The sequence below is a fragment of the Jatropha curcas genome, chromosome 4 (genome assembly GCF_041381405.1).
Source record: "Jatropha curcas cultivar XTBG-Jc1 chromosome 4, XTBG_Jcur_1.0, whole genome shotgun sequence".
Classification (NCBI taxonomy): Eukaryota; Viridiplantae; Streptophyta; class Magnoliopsida; order Malpighiales; family Euphorbiaceae; genus Jatropha; species Jatropha curcas.
This window is the reverse complement of record NC_143154.1, coordinates 928,300-943,252: the sequence shown is the minus strand read 5'-3', so window position 1 is coordinate 943,252 and position 14,953 is coordinate 928,300. Positions and strand designations below refer to the sequence as shown.

The following is a 14,953-nucleotide window of genomic DNA, read 5'->3' as shown; positions in this document are numbered from 1 at the left end:
TCATTTGCAAATTCTATCAATTTCGATATAATTTGGTCCACGCACAGCCTGTTCCATAGAATTAAACACGTGGAACTTCGAATGAATTTTTATTTATACCAAACATGAAAAATGGGATTTATAAATGAATTCCATACAATTTTATGGAATTCATTTACCCCAAACAAGCTCCTGGTGAGCTTTGAGCCTTTTAAGGATAGATAATAGTATAGTCTAGCTAGAAAATAATGATTGCCTGAGCATTTACAGATCCTTGAACAGCTTATCCTTGTCAGATTGCATTAATTATATATAAACTTGCAGAAAGGTTGAAGGGCAATCTTAGAGCCAGGTTGATCCCATTCCAGTGATTCCCACCATTTTTCATCTTCAACATAGATATGTTCGAGATTAGGTGGAGGAAATGCTTCACCATCAACAATCGGAAGCTCAAGCGGGAGCCTTCTCATATTTGGACATGCAGTAACTGTCATGTAAAGGAGAGAAGGACAAAGCACCAACCCCAGACAGATGCTTTTTAATTCTGGTAGCCTACACAAAGAGAGACTCCTCAAGTTGGGGAGAACAAACCTCATGGCAATACCTTTATTTTCCATTGGTAAATGGTTGCTGCTGCTTCCTTCCTGCTCATCTGTTGTTGTAAAAAACTGCTTCATTTGTGGGCAGTCATAAATATCAACCTTTTCAAGGTTTTGAAGTAGTGGAAGCAACCCAGGTTTGAACAGACTCCTTATATTTGAACAACCTTGGATGTCGAGAACTGTGAGACTGGAAAAGGCACTGGGAAGAACTGATTGTGGTGTCGCATGCAAAGAAGATGATGTCATTGCCAGGCTTTCTTTTCCTGAATTAAAATGAATTTCATTCTTCTGTGTTGAAAAATAGCTCAAGGTTTTGAAATTGTGGCACCTCTCAATACTCAGGTACTCAACATCAACTGGGACCAAAAGTGAATCTTCTATGCCTTCTTCACTGATGCCATAATCAATTATTCTTACAACTTTTTTGAAGTCACTATGTTCTTGCGAGTCCTCCTCTCCCAATTGTAGAAAGTACTTTCTCAGCTCTCGGCCATGCAGAGACCCAACAAATATATTAAAACTAGATAAACTGTAAAATTGACATTCAATTTTTTCTATCATTTTCAAGCCTACCAATTCCTCACCTTTTACTTTCAAATTTTTTGATCTCGACCACAGTCGGAAGTATTCAAGGCAAGAGAGCTTTGGTAATATTCCGATTGGTAACTCTAGATCTCGCACATAGAGATTAAGATACCTGAGATTGATCAAACTTTCCATGCCTTCAGGTACATGTTGGATTCCAGTATATCTGAGATCCAACTCCCTTAGTGCACCTAGCTTTGCTACAGAAGGCACGGACTGCAATTGTTTGCAATGCTTAAGATACAATGCAACAAGATTCTCCAATGTGGAGATGGAGTTTGGTAAATTCTTAATTCCAGTATAAGACAGATCCAGAAGCCTCAAAACATGCATGCATGAGAAGAAAGAATCTGGAATTCTAACCAGATCTTTATTCTGTGCCAGTAACATGGTTTGAAGTTTTGGACATTTTGGTGACAATCTAGAAGGAATTTCTGATATGTGATTGTCAATCAAGGATACGCTCTCAAGTTCCTCCATCCATCTGTTCTCATTTGGTAATTCTCTTAACTGAACTCCAGCTTCTACAAGCAATTGATTATCCATGCTTTTCATCTGTATTACCATGTCCCTAATTAGGTCATGCATCTTCACATATTTCTTATCACAACTGCTTTCCAAAAGACAAGCATTTTCAAGCTTGTTTAGCATAGCATAACCCTTTTTAAACTCTGCTTGACTATTTTTCATTTTATCTACTATTCCTACACCAATCAAATGCCTTATCAGCTGTGTCCTTTTGATCAAAAAGTCCTCCGGGTATAATGCACAATATATGAGACACTGCCTGAACTTGTCATCTTTCAAATGCGCATAACTAAATTTTAGCTGCTCAAGCACCTTATCCATGTCCTTAAACCCCTTTGTAGATTCCCTCAACTCCTCTAGAGCATTTTCCCATACAAATATGTCATCTTCGCCCTTCATACTACCAGCTATAGTGATAATTGCAAGGGGCAAGCAGGTACATTCATCAGCAACTTGTTTTGCTGTTGCTTCTAATTCCGGGGTAATAAAAACTTGACGTCCAACTTTTTCCACAAATAAGTTCCATGCCTCCTCTTCAGTAAGACGCTCCATTTTGATATCCTTGCAACCCATGCTCTGACAAATGTTAAGCAATCGAGTTGTTAATACTAATTTGCATCCATTATCAGGTGTAGGCTCAGGAATTCCTACATCCTCAAGATTGAATGCTTCCCACATATCATCAAGCATTAACAACCAGTTTTGCTTTTCTCCCAGCCATTTAAATAACTTGACAGCCATTCTTGTTTCATCATCATGTTGTGCAAAATCTAGATTCAATGCAGCTGCAATGTCTTTCTGTAAGTTCCCAAGGTTTAGTGGTTGTGACACTGTCACCCAAATCACATTATCAAATTTGGCGTGGCCACTTTGGAGTCTGTTGTTGATATGCTTCATAATGGTTGTTTTTCCAACACCACCCATGCCATAAATTCCAACCTTTCTAACTTCATTATCCATCAAGCAAGTCCAAATTTCGTCCATCTTCCTTTTAGCTGTTTCACCAACTAATGCTGTTGCAGGTAAGATCCCTCGACCATCCGCAGGTGTATCAATCACCAAACTGTCACCAAAATCACCCATTTGACGAAGATCCTCCACTTCTTGTATCTTCTTAAAAGCAAGTTTTGCCCAGCATGCACGTGAAAGATATTTCCGCTTCGCAACTTCTTGCTCAATTTCACCATTGATAGTCTCTACATTTTGCAACCAAAGCTCAACCTCTTTTCTAGGTAATTTCCCTGGAAAAAGCTCTGCACTTAATCTTGAAGCTACATCTTCCTTCCGGCTGTTTAGTTCATTCACTTTCCTTCTCAAATTACTCATATATTGGTCCATGTGTCTATGATATTCCCAGCAGGTTCCTACTGGAGTCCATAACTTGTTTACAAGTTCTATAACTGACCCAGCAAGCTCCATCTACAGATCGATGCATAAGAGACAATATTTTACAATTCCTTGATAAAAAACCAAACATAAGAATTTAACCATAAAATTTGTTTATTTACTATTAGCAATAGATTTCATGAAGAAGGGTCAAAGGAATCATCTAGGGGGAAAAAAGCTACTTTTACATTAAGAGACAAAGATTTCAAGAATCAAAGACACGACTTTCTTCTTCGACTACTACTTCTAAGTTATATTTTGATGCATAAGGGCAAATATTTTGTAAGTCCTTGCTGAAAAATCAAACATAAAAATTTAATCATAAAATTTGTTTAGTTACTATTAGCAATCAATCAAGAATCAGAAGATTTCATGAAGAGCAGTCAAAAGAACCTTTTTGGGGTGGAGAAAAAGCTACTTTTACATCATGAAACAAAGATTTCAAGAATCAAACACTCAACTCACTTCTTCAACTACTAGTTGTAAGTTAATAGCATTGCAATTAGCCATTTAAAATTCTTCAACTAGTAACCACAAGAATCAAAGCAAAATAATGACAGGTAGATCCAAATCTGCAAGTTTTCAGAATAAAAGTACCTGATTGATGGATGTTAACTTTGATTTATTTTAAGTACCACAAAAACTCCCTTGCCAGTGTCTCCTCCCTTTTAAGAATTTGAGAATAGAAAATTGAATTTTCTTGTACACGGAAAAAAAAAGGTTCACTGAATCAGTAAGAGGAAGATCAGTAGCAAATTCCTTGTTGTGTAAAGGAAACAATATAATACAATATTCTAACCACCCACTATTTAAAGAGTAGAAATATTTGTCGTGGGACTTTGAAAAGTTAAGCTATAAAGTTCGTCTTAGCACTTTGTAGTTGTATCCCTCCTCTGTTATGAAGCTTAGCAGGCGCGTGGGTTTGTAGACATTGGGTCAGTTGTAGCCACTTTGTACCACATAAAAATCTTCTATGGATTTCATATTTAGCTAATATTTTACACCTGGACACCATTTAAGCTGATATTGGGTCCACAAATTTCAGGCCAGCTGTAAGCCTTTGATTATTAAAAAAAAACAAAAAAATCTTCCTTCTCGTTCAGAAAACAGACTGACTTGCAAGAATCTTGCAGACCAAATTTGCATTTCATTGAATAATATGTTGTCTATAGAAAAGGTAAGGGATATAGAAGTCGAAATCTCTGCAGAAATTTATGTTGAATAAAAAGGAAAAGGGATCAAATTTTACTGTTTGTACATTGATCAGTTCCGTATGAGTTGAGTAGCCATATGATTGTATATCATCAGAACTGCAAAGGCAGAACAGCAAACTGCCGTCCACTGATCACGTGCAACTCAGATAGTTCCTCGTTGAAGCACAAATGGATATCATCAGAACAGGCTCGATTTTTATATGGCCAAGCAAATATCTGATGTTGGAAAGCATGACGGGGAAAATCTTCAGCTAGAATCAGATGATCACATCAAAGACTGCTCTAATCAGCGAATATATTGTTGTTGTTTCATTAGGTGATCCTTTCAGGCATATTCCGGCAAATAACACACGTCAACTTCTGGTAAGCATAAATTCAACACAAAAGGTTCAGTGATGCTAGCCATTGACAATCTCACTAATACAGAGATTAGAAGCAGCAGTCCTTTGAAAATAAACTTCTTAGAATCTCTCTCCACATCCCCATTTTTGGAACAAAACCTTGTTTTACCATTTGCTTCAAAACCAACTCAACCTCCCCAATCAACTTGTCATTGCAAAGCCCATGAATCAACTTCTTGTAAGATGCAAAACTAGGACTATTAGCCTCGCAAATCATCATAGCCATGAATTCTTTTGCCTCCAAAAACTTCCCGGCATCAAGCAAACCATATAGAACTTCTTGATAAGACCCTGCATTTGGTTCGCATCCCGTGAGCTTCATTTTCTGCAGCAGCTCCATCCCATCTTCAATCCTTCCTTGTTTCCTTAACCCTGAAATCAAAATATTGAAAGTGATTGTATCCGCTTCAATACCCTCATTTTCCATTCTCTCAAGCAAACCAAATGCCTTATTCACCTCCCCTTTTGCACAGAAGTAGTGCATCAGCGTTGAGAAAGTTCTCACATTAGGCCTGCATCTTTGTTTGGGAAATTCGTCGAGCACATTGAATGCAAACTGTAAATCCCCATTTTCACATAACCCTTTAATGAGAATATTAAGACAACAAGCATCAATTTCTACACCCAAAATGGGGGCTTTCACATATATCTCATGAACTACATAAAAAAGCTTTGCAGATACTAGCATATTCAACACAAGATTAAAAGTTTTCACATTTGGCCAACAATTATACCCTTTGGGCATATCTAGAAGGGTTTCTATTGATTTCTTGATTAGACCAGCTAAATGGCCATAAATCTTGATTACATTGTAAAAGAAATCGTTTGACAAACGACATGACTTTTCAAATTTGATTCTTTCCATAATTTCTTCAATGGCATCAAAGTTTTTGGCACAGGCAAGCTGGTTTATAACAACAGTGAAAATAGCTTCATTGGGTTTATAGTCTTTTCTCTTTGAGTATTGATTCCAGATAGAGATAACTGAATCTGGGTCTTTAATGTCTTCGAAAATCTTTAAAACTTCATTTGGAGACAACCAGTCTTTATGGTTCAGTTTGTAATGAGTATGAGGCGGATGTTGGGTTGACTGCGAAGAAGATGGTACAGTAGAGCAAGAGAAAAACGAAGGGAATATAGAAATTGGGTGATGGACAGTGCGTCTTGAATGAGCTTGAAGAGAGTGAAAGATTGATTTGTGAACTAGAAATGAACGGAAAAGCATTCTGTTCGTCTTCGATTTGCAGGCTGGTGGTTTCGTGCGAGAACTTATGAGTTAGGATTCCTACCTCGTGCAAACCGCAAAGCAAGCACCGAACGAGTAACCATTTTTCTCTTAAGCAAATAATATTTTGCGCTAAGCAAGCTTCAAGGATATTGAGAATTAAGCCATTTTGACAACTTCCAACTGGAAGATAGTTTCCTTTTTCTTTTTTATTTGCGCTATCATCTGGATCAGATTATGTATCGGGTCGAGCCGTCAATTGATATCAGATCTCCTCGGTTAGGTGGAATTTGCGAGTCTTCCTCAAGTCGGACTTTATCATATCGGGTTGTCATCCTATTACCTTCTTGTTGAATTTAACGCAAAAATTAAAAAAATTATTGAATCACTTCGATTTTCAAAAATAAGTATAAAATTGAAATATAATAATTAATGTTATCGTGTACTTAAACTTGTAAATTTCAGTAATTTATGTACTTTCTATACTAACAATTTTTGATTTTTATACGTAAAATACCCGTTTAATTATAGCTAGCATAATTTTTTGTTACTAGGCTCCGTCTATTTCAAAAAAAAAACTTACTAGAAACTATTTTTCAAATAATTTATTTTCTGTTGTTCGGTTACAGTATTGAAAATTCATTAAAAATATTAAAATTTTAATTCATAATAATAATAATAATAATAAATTTCATATTTTAAAATTTTTATTGTTAAATATGAGAATAGTGAAAAAAATGATAAATTATGAAAGCATGCTACTAACCGATGGTCGTATCCAATGGTGGTGGTAGCTATCAATTATTAATAAATTAAAAAAATTAGAAAATTTATAATGTTATAATAAGTTTGCCAAATCTAGAAAATATTTTACGCCCTTGAAAATAGAAAGTCATTTTCCTTAAACATGAATTTTTTTTTTTATTAGGAAAATATTTTTTATTAACTTATTTTCGTAAATGCCTCTAGACAACAATACATTATGAAAAATATGTTCCAGTAATTTATTTTACGCAAATACCGGAGCCTAAAAAAAAAATTATTTTCATAATTGCAAGATAATCAAGCCAAATAAGAAAAAGTATTTTTATTAGATGAAATTGTAACTCACACATAACCAATGGATGATTATGAGCAGGCCAAGAAGCAATTCCAACCTGCCTTCCTCTCAAAAGAGGTGCTAGAGAGAGAGAGAGATCAACATTTTGTAATTTCTTGAAATTATTTAAATTTATTATCTAGCCATTATATAAATAACCTAGATGTGAACTTGAACATCAGCCAATTGACTAAAATTCATTGGTGTCATATACTTAGCATCTCCAGTGTAGAGGCTGTCAGCTAACAATTGAGAAGCTGCTTGAGATGGATGATACAAATCCCAAAACAAGTACTCACTTCTTCATTTGTGGGCAGTCATAAATAACAACCTCTCCAAGGTTTTGAAGTAGTAGAAGCAACCCAGGTTTGAACAGACTCCTTATATTTGAACAACTATGGATTTCGAGAACTGTGAGACTGGAAAAGGCACTAGGAAGAACTGATTGTGGTGTAGCATGCAAAGAAGATGATGTCATTGCCAGGCTTTCTTTTCCTGAATTAAAAAGAATTTCATTCTTCTGTGTTGAAAAATAGCTCAAGGTTTTGAAATTGTGGCACCTCTCAATACTCAGGAACTCAACATCAATTGGGACCAAAAGTGAATCTTCTATGCCGTCTTCACTGATGCCATAATCAATTATTCTTACAACTTTTTTAACTTTTTTGAAGTCTCCAGCTTTATACAAGTCCTTCTCTCCCAGTTGTAGAAAGTACTTTCTCAGCACTCGGCCATGCAGAGACCCAACAAGTATATTAAAACTAGATAAACTGTAAGATTGACATTCAATTTTTTCTATCATTTTCAAGCCTACCAATTCCTCACCTTTTACTTTCAAATTTTTTGATCTGCACCACAGTCGGAAATATTCAAGGCAAGAGAGCTTTGGTAATATTCCGATTGGGAACTCTAGATCTCGCACATAGAGATTAAGATACCTGAGATTGATCAAACTTTCCATGCCTTCAGGTACATGTTGGATTCCAGTATATCTGAGATCCAACTCCCTTAGTGCACCTAGCTTTGCTACAGAAGGCAGGGACTGCAATCGTTTGCAATGCTTAAGATACAATGCAACAAGATTCTCCAATGTGGAGATGGAGTTTGGTAAACTCTTAATTCCAGTATAAGACAGATCCAGAAGCCTCAAAACATGCATGCATGAAAAGAAAGAATCTGGAATTCTAACCAGATCTTTATTCTGTGCCAGTAACATGGTTTGAAGTTTTGGACATTTTGGTGACAATCTAGAAGGAATTTCTGATATGTGATTGTCAATCAAGGATACGCTCTCAAGTTCCTCCGTCCATCTGTTCGCATTTGGTAATTCTCTTAACCGAACTCCAGCTTCTACAAGCAATTGATGATCCATGCTTTTCATCTGTATTACCATCTCCCTAATTAGGTCATGCATCTTCACATATTTCTTATCACGAATGCTTTCCAAAAGACAAGCATTTTCAAGCTTGTTTAGCATAGCATATCCATTGACAAACTCTGCTTCGCTACTTTTCATTTTATCTACTATTCCTAAACTAATCAAACGCCTTATCAGCTGTGTCCTTTTGATCAAAAAGTCCTCCGGGTATAATGCACACAATATATGAGACACTGCCTGAACTTGTCATCTTTCAAATGCGCATAACTAAATTTTAGCCGCTCAATCACCTGATCCATTTCTTCCCTAAGCCCCTTTGTAGATTCCCTCAACTCCTCTAGAGCATTTTGCCATTCATATATGTCATCTACGCCCTTCATACTACCAGCTATAGTGACAATTGCAAGAGGCAAGCAGGCACATTCATCAGCAACTTGTTTTGCTGTTGCTTCTAATTCCGGGGTATTAAAAACTTGATTTCCAACTTTTTCCACAAATAAGTTCCATGCCTCCTCTTCAGTAAGAAGCCCCATTTTGATATCCTTGCAATCCATTCTCCGACAAACGTCACGCAATCGAGTTGTTAATACTAATTTGCATCCATTATCAGGTGTAGGCTCAGGAATTCCTACATCCTCAAGATTGAATGCTTCCCACATATCATCAAGGATTAACAACCAGTTTTTCGCTTTTCCCAGCCATTTAAATAACTTGACAGCCATTTTTGTTTCATCCTTACATTGTGCAAAATCTCGATTCAATGCAGCTGCAATGTCTTTCTGTAAGTTCCCAAATTTTAGTGGTTGTGACACTGTCCCATGTCAACCAATAGTACCATATCTGCAAATTCGTTCCCAATCTTATAAAAACTCGAAGAAATCACCACTTTCTTTATATTAATATGCTATTTTAAGTCTTGGATAACGCTTCCACCTTTGTCAGGAGCATCAATTAAATAAGCCTTGCCGATCTCAAAAACTTTATAATCCAACGAGTCAAGAACATCAGGAAACTCATCAAAAACTCCATCACCAAACGTAGAAACTTCCAACCAGGTTTTCTTAAATCGATCAAAAGGGAACCGGGAGAGTGGGTTTGTAATAATAACCTTGCCAGATTTTGATTCTTTAGCTCTAACAATCCAACTCTTGGTACGGTTGGTGAGGGGTTGGATAGAGTAAATTGTGTAGAGATATTTTAGGCTTGATTTTAGTAATCTTTGTGAAATAGTCAAGCATAATTAGTGTCCTTGATTATATGGTCAATAGCTAATAATAAGCTTGTATCAATTCAAGCATAATTAGTGTCCTTGATTATATGGTCAATAGTTAAGAATTAGCTTGTATCAATTCTCCTATATATATTCTTGTATATATACCTTTAAAAAAAAAAAAATTAGAATACAATTTGATTATTCTGCTTTTAATTCAAACTAATTGTGTATTCAGTGAGCACAAGATAGTCGTAGTTGAGATCATTGATTTCATAAGGTAACTCAATGAAATTCATTTGATTTTTGGATCAACCATAGAATTCAAACTATATAGCTTTACTAACTTGCACTTAAAATTTATTAAATTTACTAGCTTTTGTATTCCTTCAAGTTTAGAATTCATTTGCAAATTCTATCAATTTCGAAATAATTTGGTCCAAGCACAACCTATTCCATAGAATTAAACATATGGAACTTCAAATGAATTTTTATTTATACCAAACATGAAAAATGGGATTTATAAATGAATTCCATAGAATTTTATGGAATTCATTTACCCCAAACAAGCTCCTGGTGAGCTTTGAGCCTTTTAAGGATAGATAATAGTGTAGCCTAGCTAGAAAATAATGCTTGCCTGAGCATTTACAGATCCTTGAACAGCTTATCCTTGTCAGATTGCATTAATTTTATAGAAACTTGCAGAAAGGTTGAAGGGCAATCTTAGAGCCAGGTTGATCCCATTCCAGTGATTCCCACCATTTTTCATCTTGAACATAGATCTGTTCGAGATTAGGTGGAGCAAATGCTACACCATCAACAATCGGAAGCTCAAGCGGGAGCCTTCTTATATTTGGACATGCAGTAACTGTCATGTAAAGGAGAGAAGGACAAAGCACCAACCCCAGACAGATGCTTTTTAATTCTGGTAGCCTACACAAAGAGAGACTCCTCAAGTTGGGGAGAACAAACCTCATGGCAATACCTTTATTTTCCATTGGTAAATGGTTGCTGCTGCTTGCTTCCTGCTCATCTGTTGTTGTAAAAAACTGCTTCATTTGTGGGCAGTCATAAATAAGAACCTCTTCAAGGTTTTGAAGTAGTAGAAGCAACCCAGGTTTGAACAGACTCCTTATATTTGAACAACCTTGGATTTTGAGAACTGTGAGACTGGAAAAGGCACTAGGAAGAACTGATTGTGGTGTAGCAAGCAAAGAAGTTGATGTCATTGCCAGGCTTTCTTTACCTGAATTAAAATGAATTTCATTCTTCTGTGTTGAAAAATAGCTCAAGGTTTTGAAATTGTGGCACCTCTCAATACTCAGGTACTCAACATCAATTGGGACCAAAAGTGAATCTTCTATGCCTTTTTCACTGATGCCATAATCAATTATTGTTACAACTTTTTTGAAGTCTGCAGCTGTATACAAGTCCTCCTCTCCCAGATGTAGAAAGTAATTTCTCAGCACTCGGCCATGCAGAGACCCAACAAATATATTAAAACTAGATAAACTGTAAGATTGACATTCAATTTTTTCTATCATTTTCAAGCCTACCAATTCCTCACCTTTTACTTTCAAATTTTTTGATCTGCACCACAGTCGAAAATATTCAAGGCAAGAGAGCTTTAGTAATATTCCGATTGGGAACTCTAGATCTCGCACATAGAGATTAAGATAGCCGAGATTGATCAAACTTTCCACGCCTTCAGGTACATGTTGGATTCCAGTATATCTAAGATCCAACTCCCTTAGTGCACCTAGCTTTGCTACAGAAGGCACGGACTGCAATCGTTTGCAATGCTTAAGATACAATGCAACAAGATTCTCCAATGTGAAGATGGCGTTTGGTAAATTCTCAATTCCAGTACAAGACAGATCCAGAAGCCTCAAAACATGCATGCATGAAAAGAAAGAATCTGGAATTCTAACCAGATCTTTATTCTGTGCCAGTAACATGGTTTGAAGTTTTGGACATTTTGGTGACAATCTAGAAGGAATTTCTGATATGTGATTGTCAATCAAGGATACGCTCTCAAGTTCCTCCATCCATCTGTTCTCATTTGGTAATTCTCTTAACCCAACTCCAGCTTCTACAAGGATTTGACGATCCATGCTTTTCATCTGTATTACCATCTCCCTAATTAGGTCATGCATCTTCACATATTTCTTATCAGGAATGCTTTCCAAAAGACAAGCATTTTCAAGCTTGTTTAGCATAGTATGTCCCTTGTCAATCTCTGCTTCGCTACTTTTCATTTTATCTACTATTCCTAAACTAATCAAACTCCTTATCAGCTGTGTCCTTTTGATCAAAAAGTCCTCCGGGTATAATGCACAATATATGAGACACTGCCTGAACTTGTCATCTTTCAAACGCGCATAACTAAATTTTAGCCGCTCAAACACCTTACCCATGTCACTAAGCCCCTTTGTAGATTCCCTCAATTCCTCTAGAGCATTTTTCCATTCATATATGTCATCTACGCCCTTCATACTAACAGCTATAGTGATAATTGCAAGAGGCAAGCAGGCACATTCATTAGCAACTTGTTTTGCTGTTGCTTCTAATTCCGGGGTATTAAAAACTTGATTTCCAACTTTTTCCACAAATAAGTTCCATGCCTCCTCTTCAGTAAGAAGCCCCATTTTGATATCCTTGCAATCCATTCTCCGACAAACGTCAAGCAATTGAGTTGTTAATACTAATTTGCATCCATTATCAGGTGTAGGCTCAGGAATTCCTACATCCTCAAGATTGAATGCTTCCCACATATCATCAAGGATTAACAACCAGTTTTTCTCTTTTCCCAGCCATTTAAATAACTTGACAGCCATTTTTGTTTCATCCCCATATTGTGCAAAATCTCGATTCAATGCAGCTGCAATGTCTTTCTGTAAGTTCCCAAATTTTAGTGGTTGTGACACTGTCACCCAAATCACTTTATCAAATTTGTCACGGCCTCTTTGGAGTCTGTTGTTGATATGCTTCATAATGGTTGTTTTTCCAACACCACCCATGCCATAAATTCCAACCTTTCTAACATCATTATCCATCAAGCAGGTCCAAATTTCTTCCATCTTGCTTTTGGCTGTTTCACCTACTAATGTTGTTACAGGTAAGATCTCTCCAACATCTGCAGGTTCATCAATCATCAAACTGTCACCAAAATCACCCTTTTGACGAAGATCCTCCACTTCTTTTATCTTCTTAAAAACACGTTTTGCCAAGCGTGCACGTGAAAGATATTTCCGCTTCGCAACTTCTTGCTCAATTGCAAAAGTTTCACGTTTGATAGTCTCTATATTTTGCAACCAAAGCTCAACCTCTTTTTTAAGTAATTTCCCTGGAATAAGCTCTGCACGTAATCTTGAATCTACATCTTCCTTCCGACTGTTTAGTTCATTCACTTCCCTTCTCAAATCACTCATATGTTGGTCCATGTGTCTATGATATTCCCAGCAAGTTCCTACTGGAGTCCATAACTTGTTTACAAGTTCTATAACTGACCCAGCAAGCTCCATCTACAGATCGATGCATAAGAGACAATATTTTACAAGTCGTTGATCAAAAATCAAACAAAAGAATTTAACCATAAAATTTGTTTATTTACTATTAGCAATCCATTAAGAATCCAAAAATTTCATGAAGAAGGGTCAAAGGAATCATCTAGGGGGAAAAAGCTACTTTTACATTAAGAGACAAAGATTTCAAGAATCAAAGACACGACTTTCTTCTTCAACTACTTCTTCTAAGTTATATTTTGATGCATAAGGGCAAATATTTTGTAAGTCCTTGCTGAAAAATCAAACATAAGAATTTAATCATAAAATTTGTTTAGTTACTATTAGCAATCAATCAAGAATCAGAAGATTTCATGAAAAGCAGTCAAAAGAACCTTTTTTGGGTGGAGAAAAAGCTACTTTTACATCATGAAACAAAGATTTCAAGAATCAAACACTCAACTCACTTCTTCAACTACTAGTTGTAAGTTAATAGCATTGCAATTAGCCATTTAAAATTCTTCAACTAGTAACCACAAGAATCAAAGCAAAATAATGACAGGTAGATCCAGATCTGCAAGTTTTCAGAATAAATGTACCTGATTGATGGATCTTAACTTTGATTTATTTTAAGTACCACAAAACTCCCTTGCCAGTGTCTCCTCCCTTTTAAGAATTTGAGAATAGAAAATTGAATTTTCTTGTACGCGGAAAAAAAACGGTTCACTGAATCAGTAAGAGGAAGATCAGTAGCAAATTCCTTGTTGTGTAAAGGAAACAATATAATACAATATTCTGACTGAAAATAACCACCGACTATTTTAAGAGTAGAAATATTTGTCGTGAGGCCTTTGAAAAGTAAAGCTATAAAATTCGTCTTAGCACTTTGTAGTTGTACCCCTCCTCTGTTATGAAGCTTAGCAGGCGCGTGGGTTTGTAGACATTGAGTCAGTAGTAGCCGCCTTGTACCACATAAAAATCTTCTATAGATTGCATATCTAGCTGATATTTTACACCAGACACCATTTAAGCTGATATTGGGTCCACAAATTTCAGGCCAGCTGTAAGCCTTTGATTATTAAAAAAAAAACAAAAAAAGAACTTGGCCACTAACTGTCTAACTCTATGGCATAGATTAAAAAAAGAACTAAAAAATTATAGGATTAATCACATTAATGGTGTTTGAACTTCTGCAATATTCTTGTCGGTGCAACAGTAACTTTTTAAGCAAATAAATATATACAATATATCAAACCTGGAAAAAAAAACAAGCACTTGCTGTGGGATCCCTCTGACATATGGGACCCACTTAAGCTTGTAGAAAAAAACACAAAAAGGAAGAAATCCATGTTTTTTTAAAAAGTCAAATAAGGCTGCGAGAAAAAAAAAAAGGACAAGCACGTGCTTGTAGAAAAAAACACAAAAAGGAAGAAATCCATGTTTTTTTAAAAAGTCAAATAAGGCTGCGAGAAAAAAAAAAAGGACAAGCACGTTCAGTCATAGACACGTAATTAATGTGTCTCTTTTCTTATAAATAGGAGAAGATTTTTCCTCGTCAATATACAACAGAAAGAAAAAAATGGAGAGAGAGAATTATCTAGTTTTAGGAAAGGTTTCCTAAAACTAGAGGAGAGAAAAATAGTGATGAAATTATTATGGAGGGTTTTTTGGAAAACACTTGGAGTGCCACTATTTTTGTATTGCTCTCTTTGTATACCTACTATTTTTAATAGTGGAGGAATTATTTATTCGGAATTTATCTTGTGAACGTAGCTCTAAACAGTTAAAGGTAAACTACGTAAATTTCTGCGTGTCTCATTTCTATTTTTTCGCTTTTCTTTTA

General features: G+C 35.9%; 4 protein-coding genes and 1 pseudogene across 4 annotated transcripts; all 5 read right to left on the bottom strand.

Moving 5' to 3' along the window:
• Window positions 1-61: 61 nt before the first annotated feature.
• LOC149496619 (disease resistance protein SUMM2-like) lies at window positions 62-4,057 on the bottom strand. Its single transcript, XM_089720449.1, has 2 exons — window positions 3,678-4,057; window positions 62-3,113 (listed from the first exon to the last, which is right to left on the bottom strand). The coding sequence occupies exon 2, from the start codon at window positions 3,111-3,113 to the stop codon at window positions 282-284; it is 2,832 nt and encodes a 943-aa protein (XP_089576575.1). The 5' UTR covers window positions 3,678-4,057; the 3' UTR covers window positions 62-281.
• A 150-nt stretch (window positions 4,058-4,207) lies between these two features.
• Window positions 4,208-6,186, bottom strand: LOC149496618 (uncharacterized; annotated as a pseudogene).
• An 844-nt stretch (window positions 6,187-7,030) lies between these two features.
• LOC149496616 (disease resistance protein At4g27190-like) lies at window positions 7,031-9,702 on the bottom strand. The gene has a single exon (XM_089720216.1). It carries the CDS (start codon window positions 8,533-8,535, stop codon window positions 7,315-7,317), a length of 1,221 nt encoding a protein of 406 aa, XP_089576342.1. The 5' UTR covers window positions 8,536-9,702; the 3' UTR covers window positions 7,031-7,314.
• On the bottom strand, window positions 8,589-9,119 carry LOC149496617 (disease resistance protein RPS5-like). The gene has a single exon (XM_089720388.1). It carries the CDS (start codon window positions 9,117-9,119, stop codon window positions 8,589-8,591), a length of 531 nt encoding a protein of 176 aa, XP_089576514.1.
• A 368-nt stretch (window positions 9,703-10,070) lies between the features above and the next one.
• LOC105628527 (disease resistance protein At4g27190) lies at window positions 10,071-14,034 on the bottom strand. Its single transcript, XM_089720214.1, has 2 exons — window positions 13,710-14,034; window positions 10,071-13,131 (listed from the first exon to the last, which is right to left on the bottom strand). The coding sequence occupies exon 2, from the start codon at window positions 13,129-13,131 to the stop codon at window positions 10,297-10,299; it is 2,835 nt and encodes a 944-aa protein (XP_089576340.1). The 5' UTR covers window positions 13,710-14,034; the 3' UTR covers window positions 10,071-10,296.
• Window positions 14,035-14,953: the final 919 nt, after the last annotated feature.

What these genes read in the sequence shown, in the direction of transcription:
- LOC149496619 (XM_089720449.1), bottom strand. Translation starts at nt 3,113, where the DNA reads ATGGAGCTTGCTGGGTCAGTTATAGAACTTGTAAACAAGTTATGGACT.
- LOC149496616 (XM_089720216.1), bottom strand. Translation starts at nt 8,535, where the DNA reads ATGAAAAGTAGCGAAGCAGAGTTTGTCAATGGATATGCTATGCTAAAC.
- LOC149496617 (XM_089720388.1), bottom strand. Translation starts at nt 9,119, where the DNA reads ATGGCTGTCAAGTTATTTAAATGGCTGGGAAAAGCGAAAAACTGGTTG.
- LOC105628527 (XM_089720214.1), bottom strand. Translation starts at nt 13,131, where the DNA reads ATGGAGCTTGCTGGGTCAGTTATAGAACTTGTAAACAAGTTATGGACT.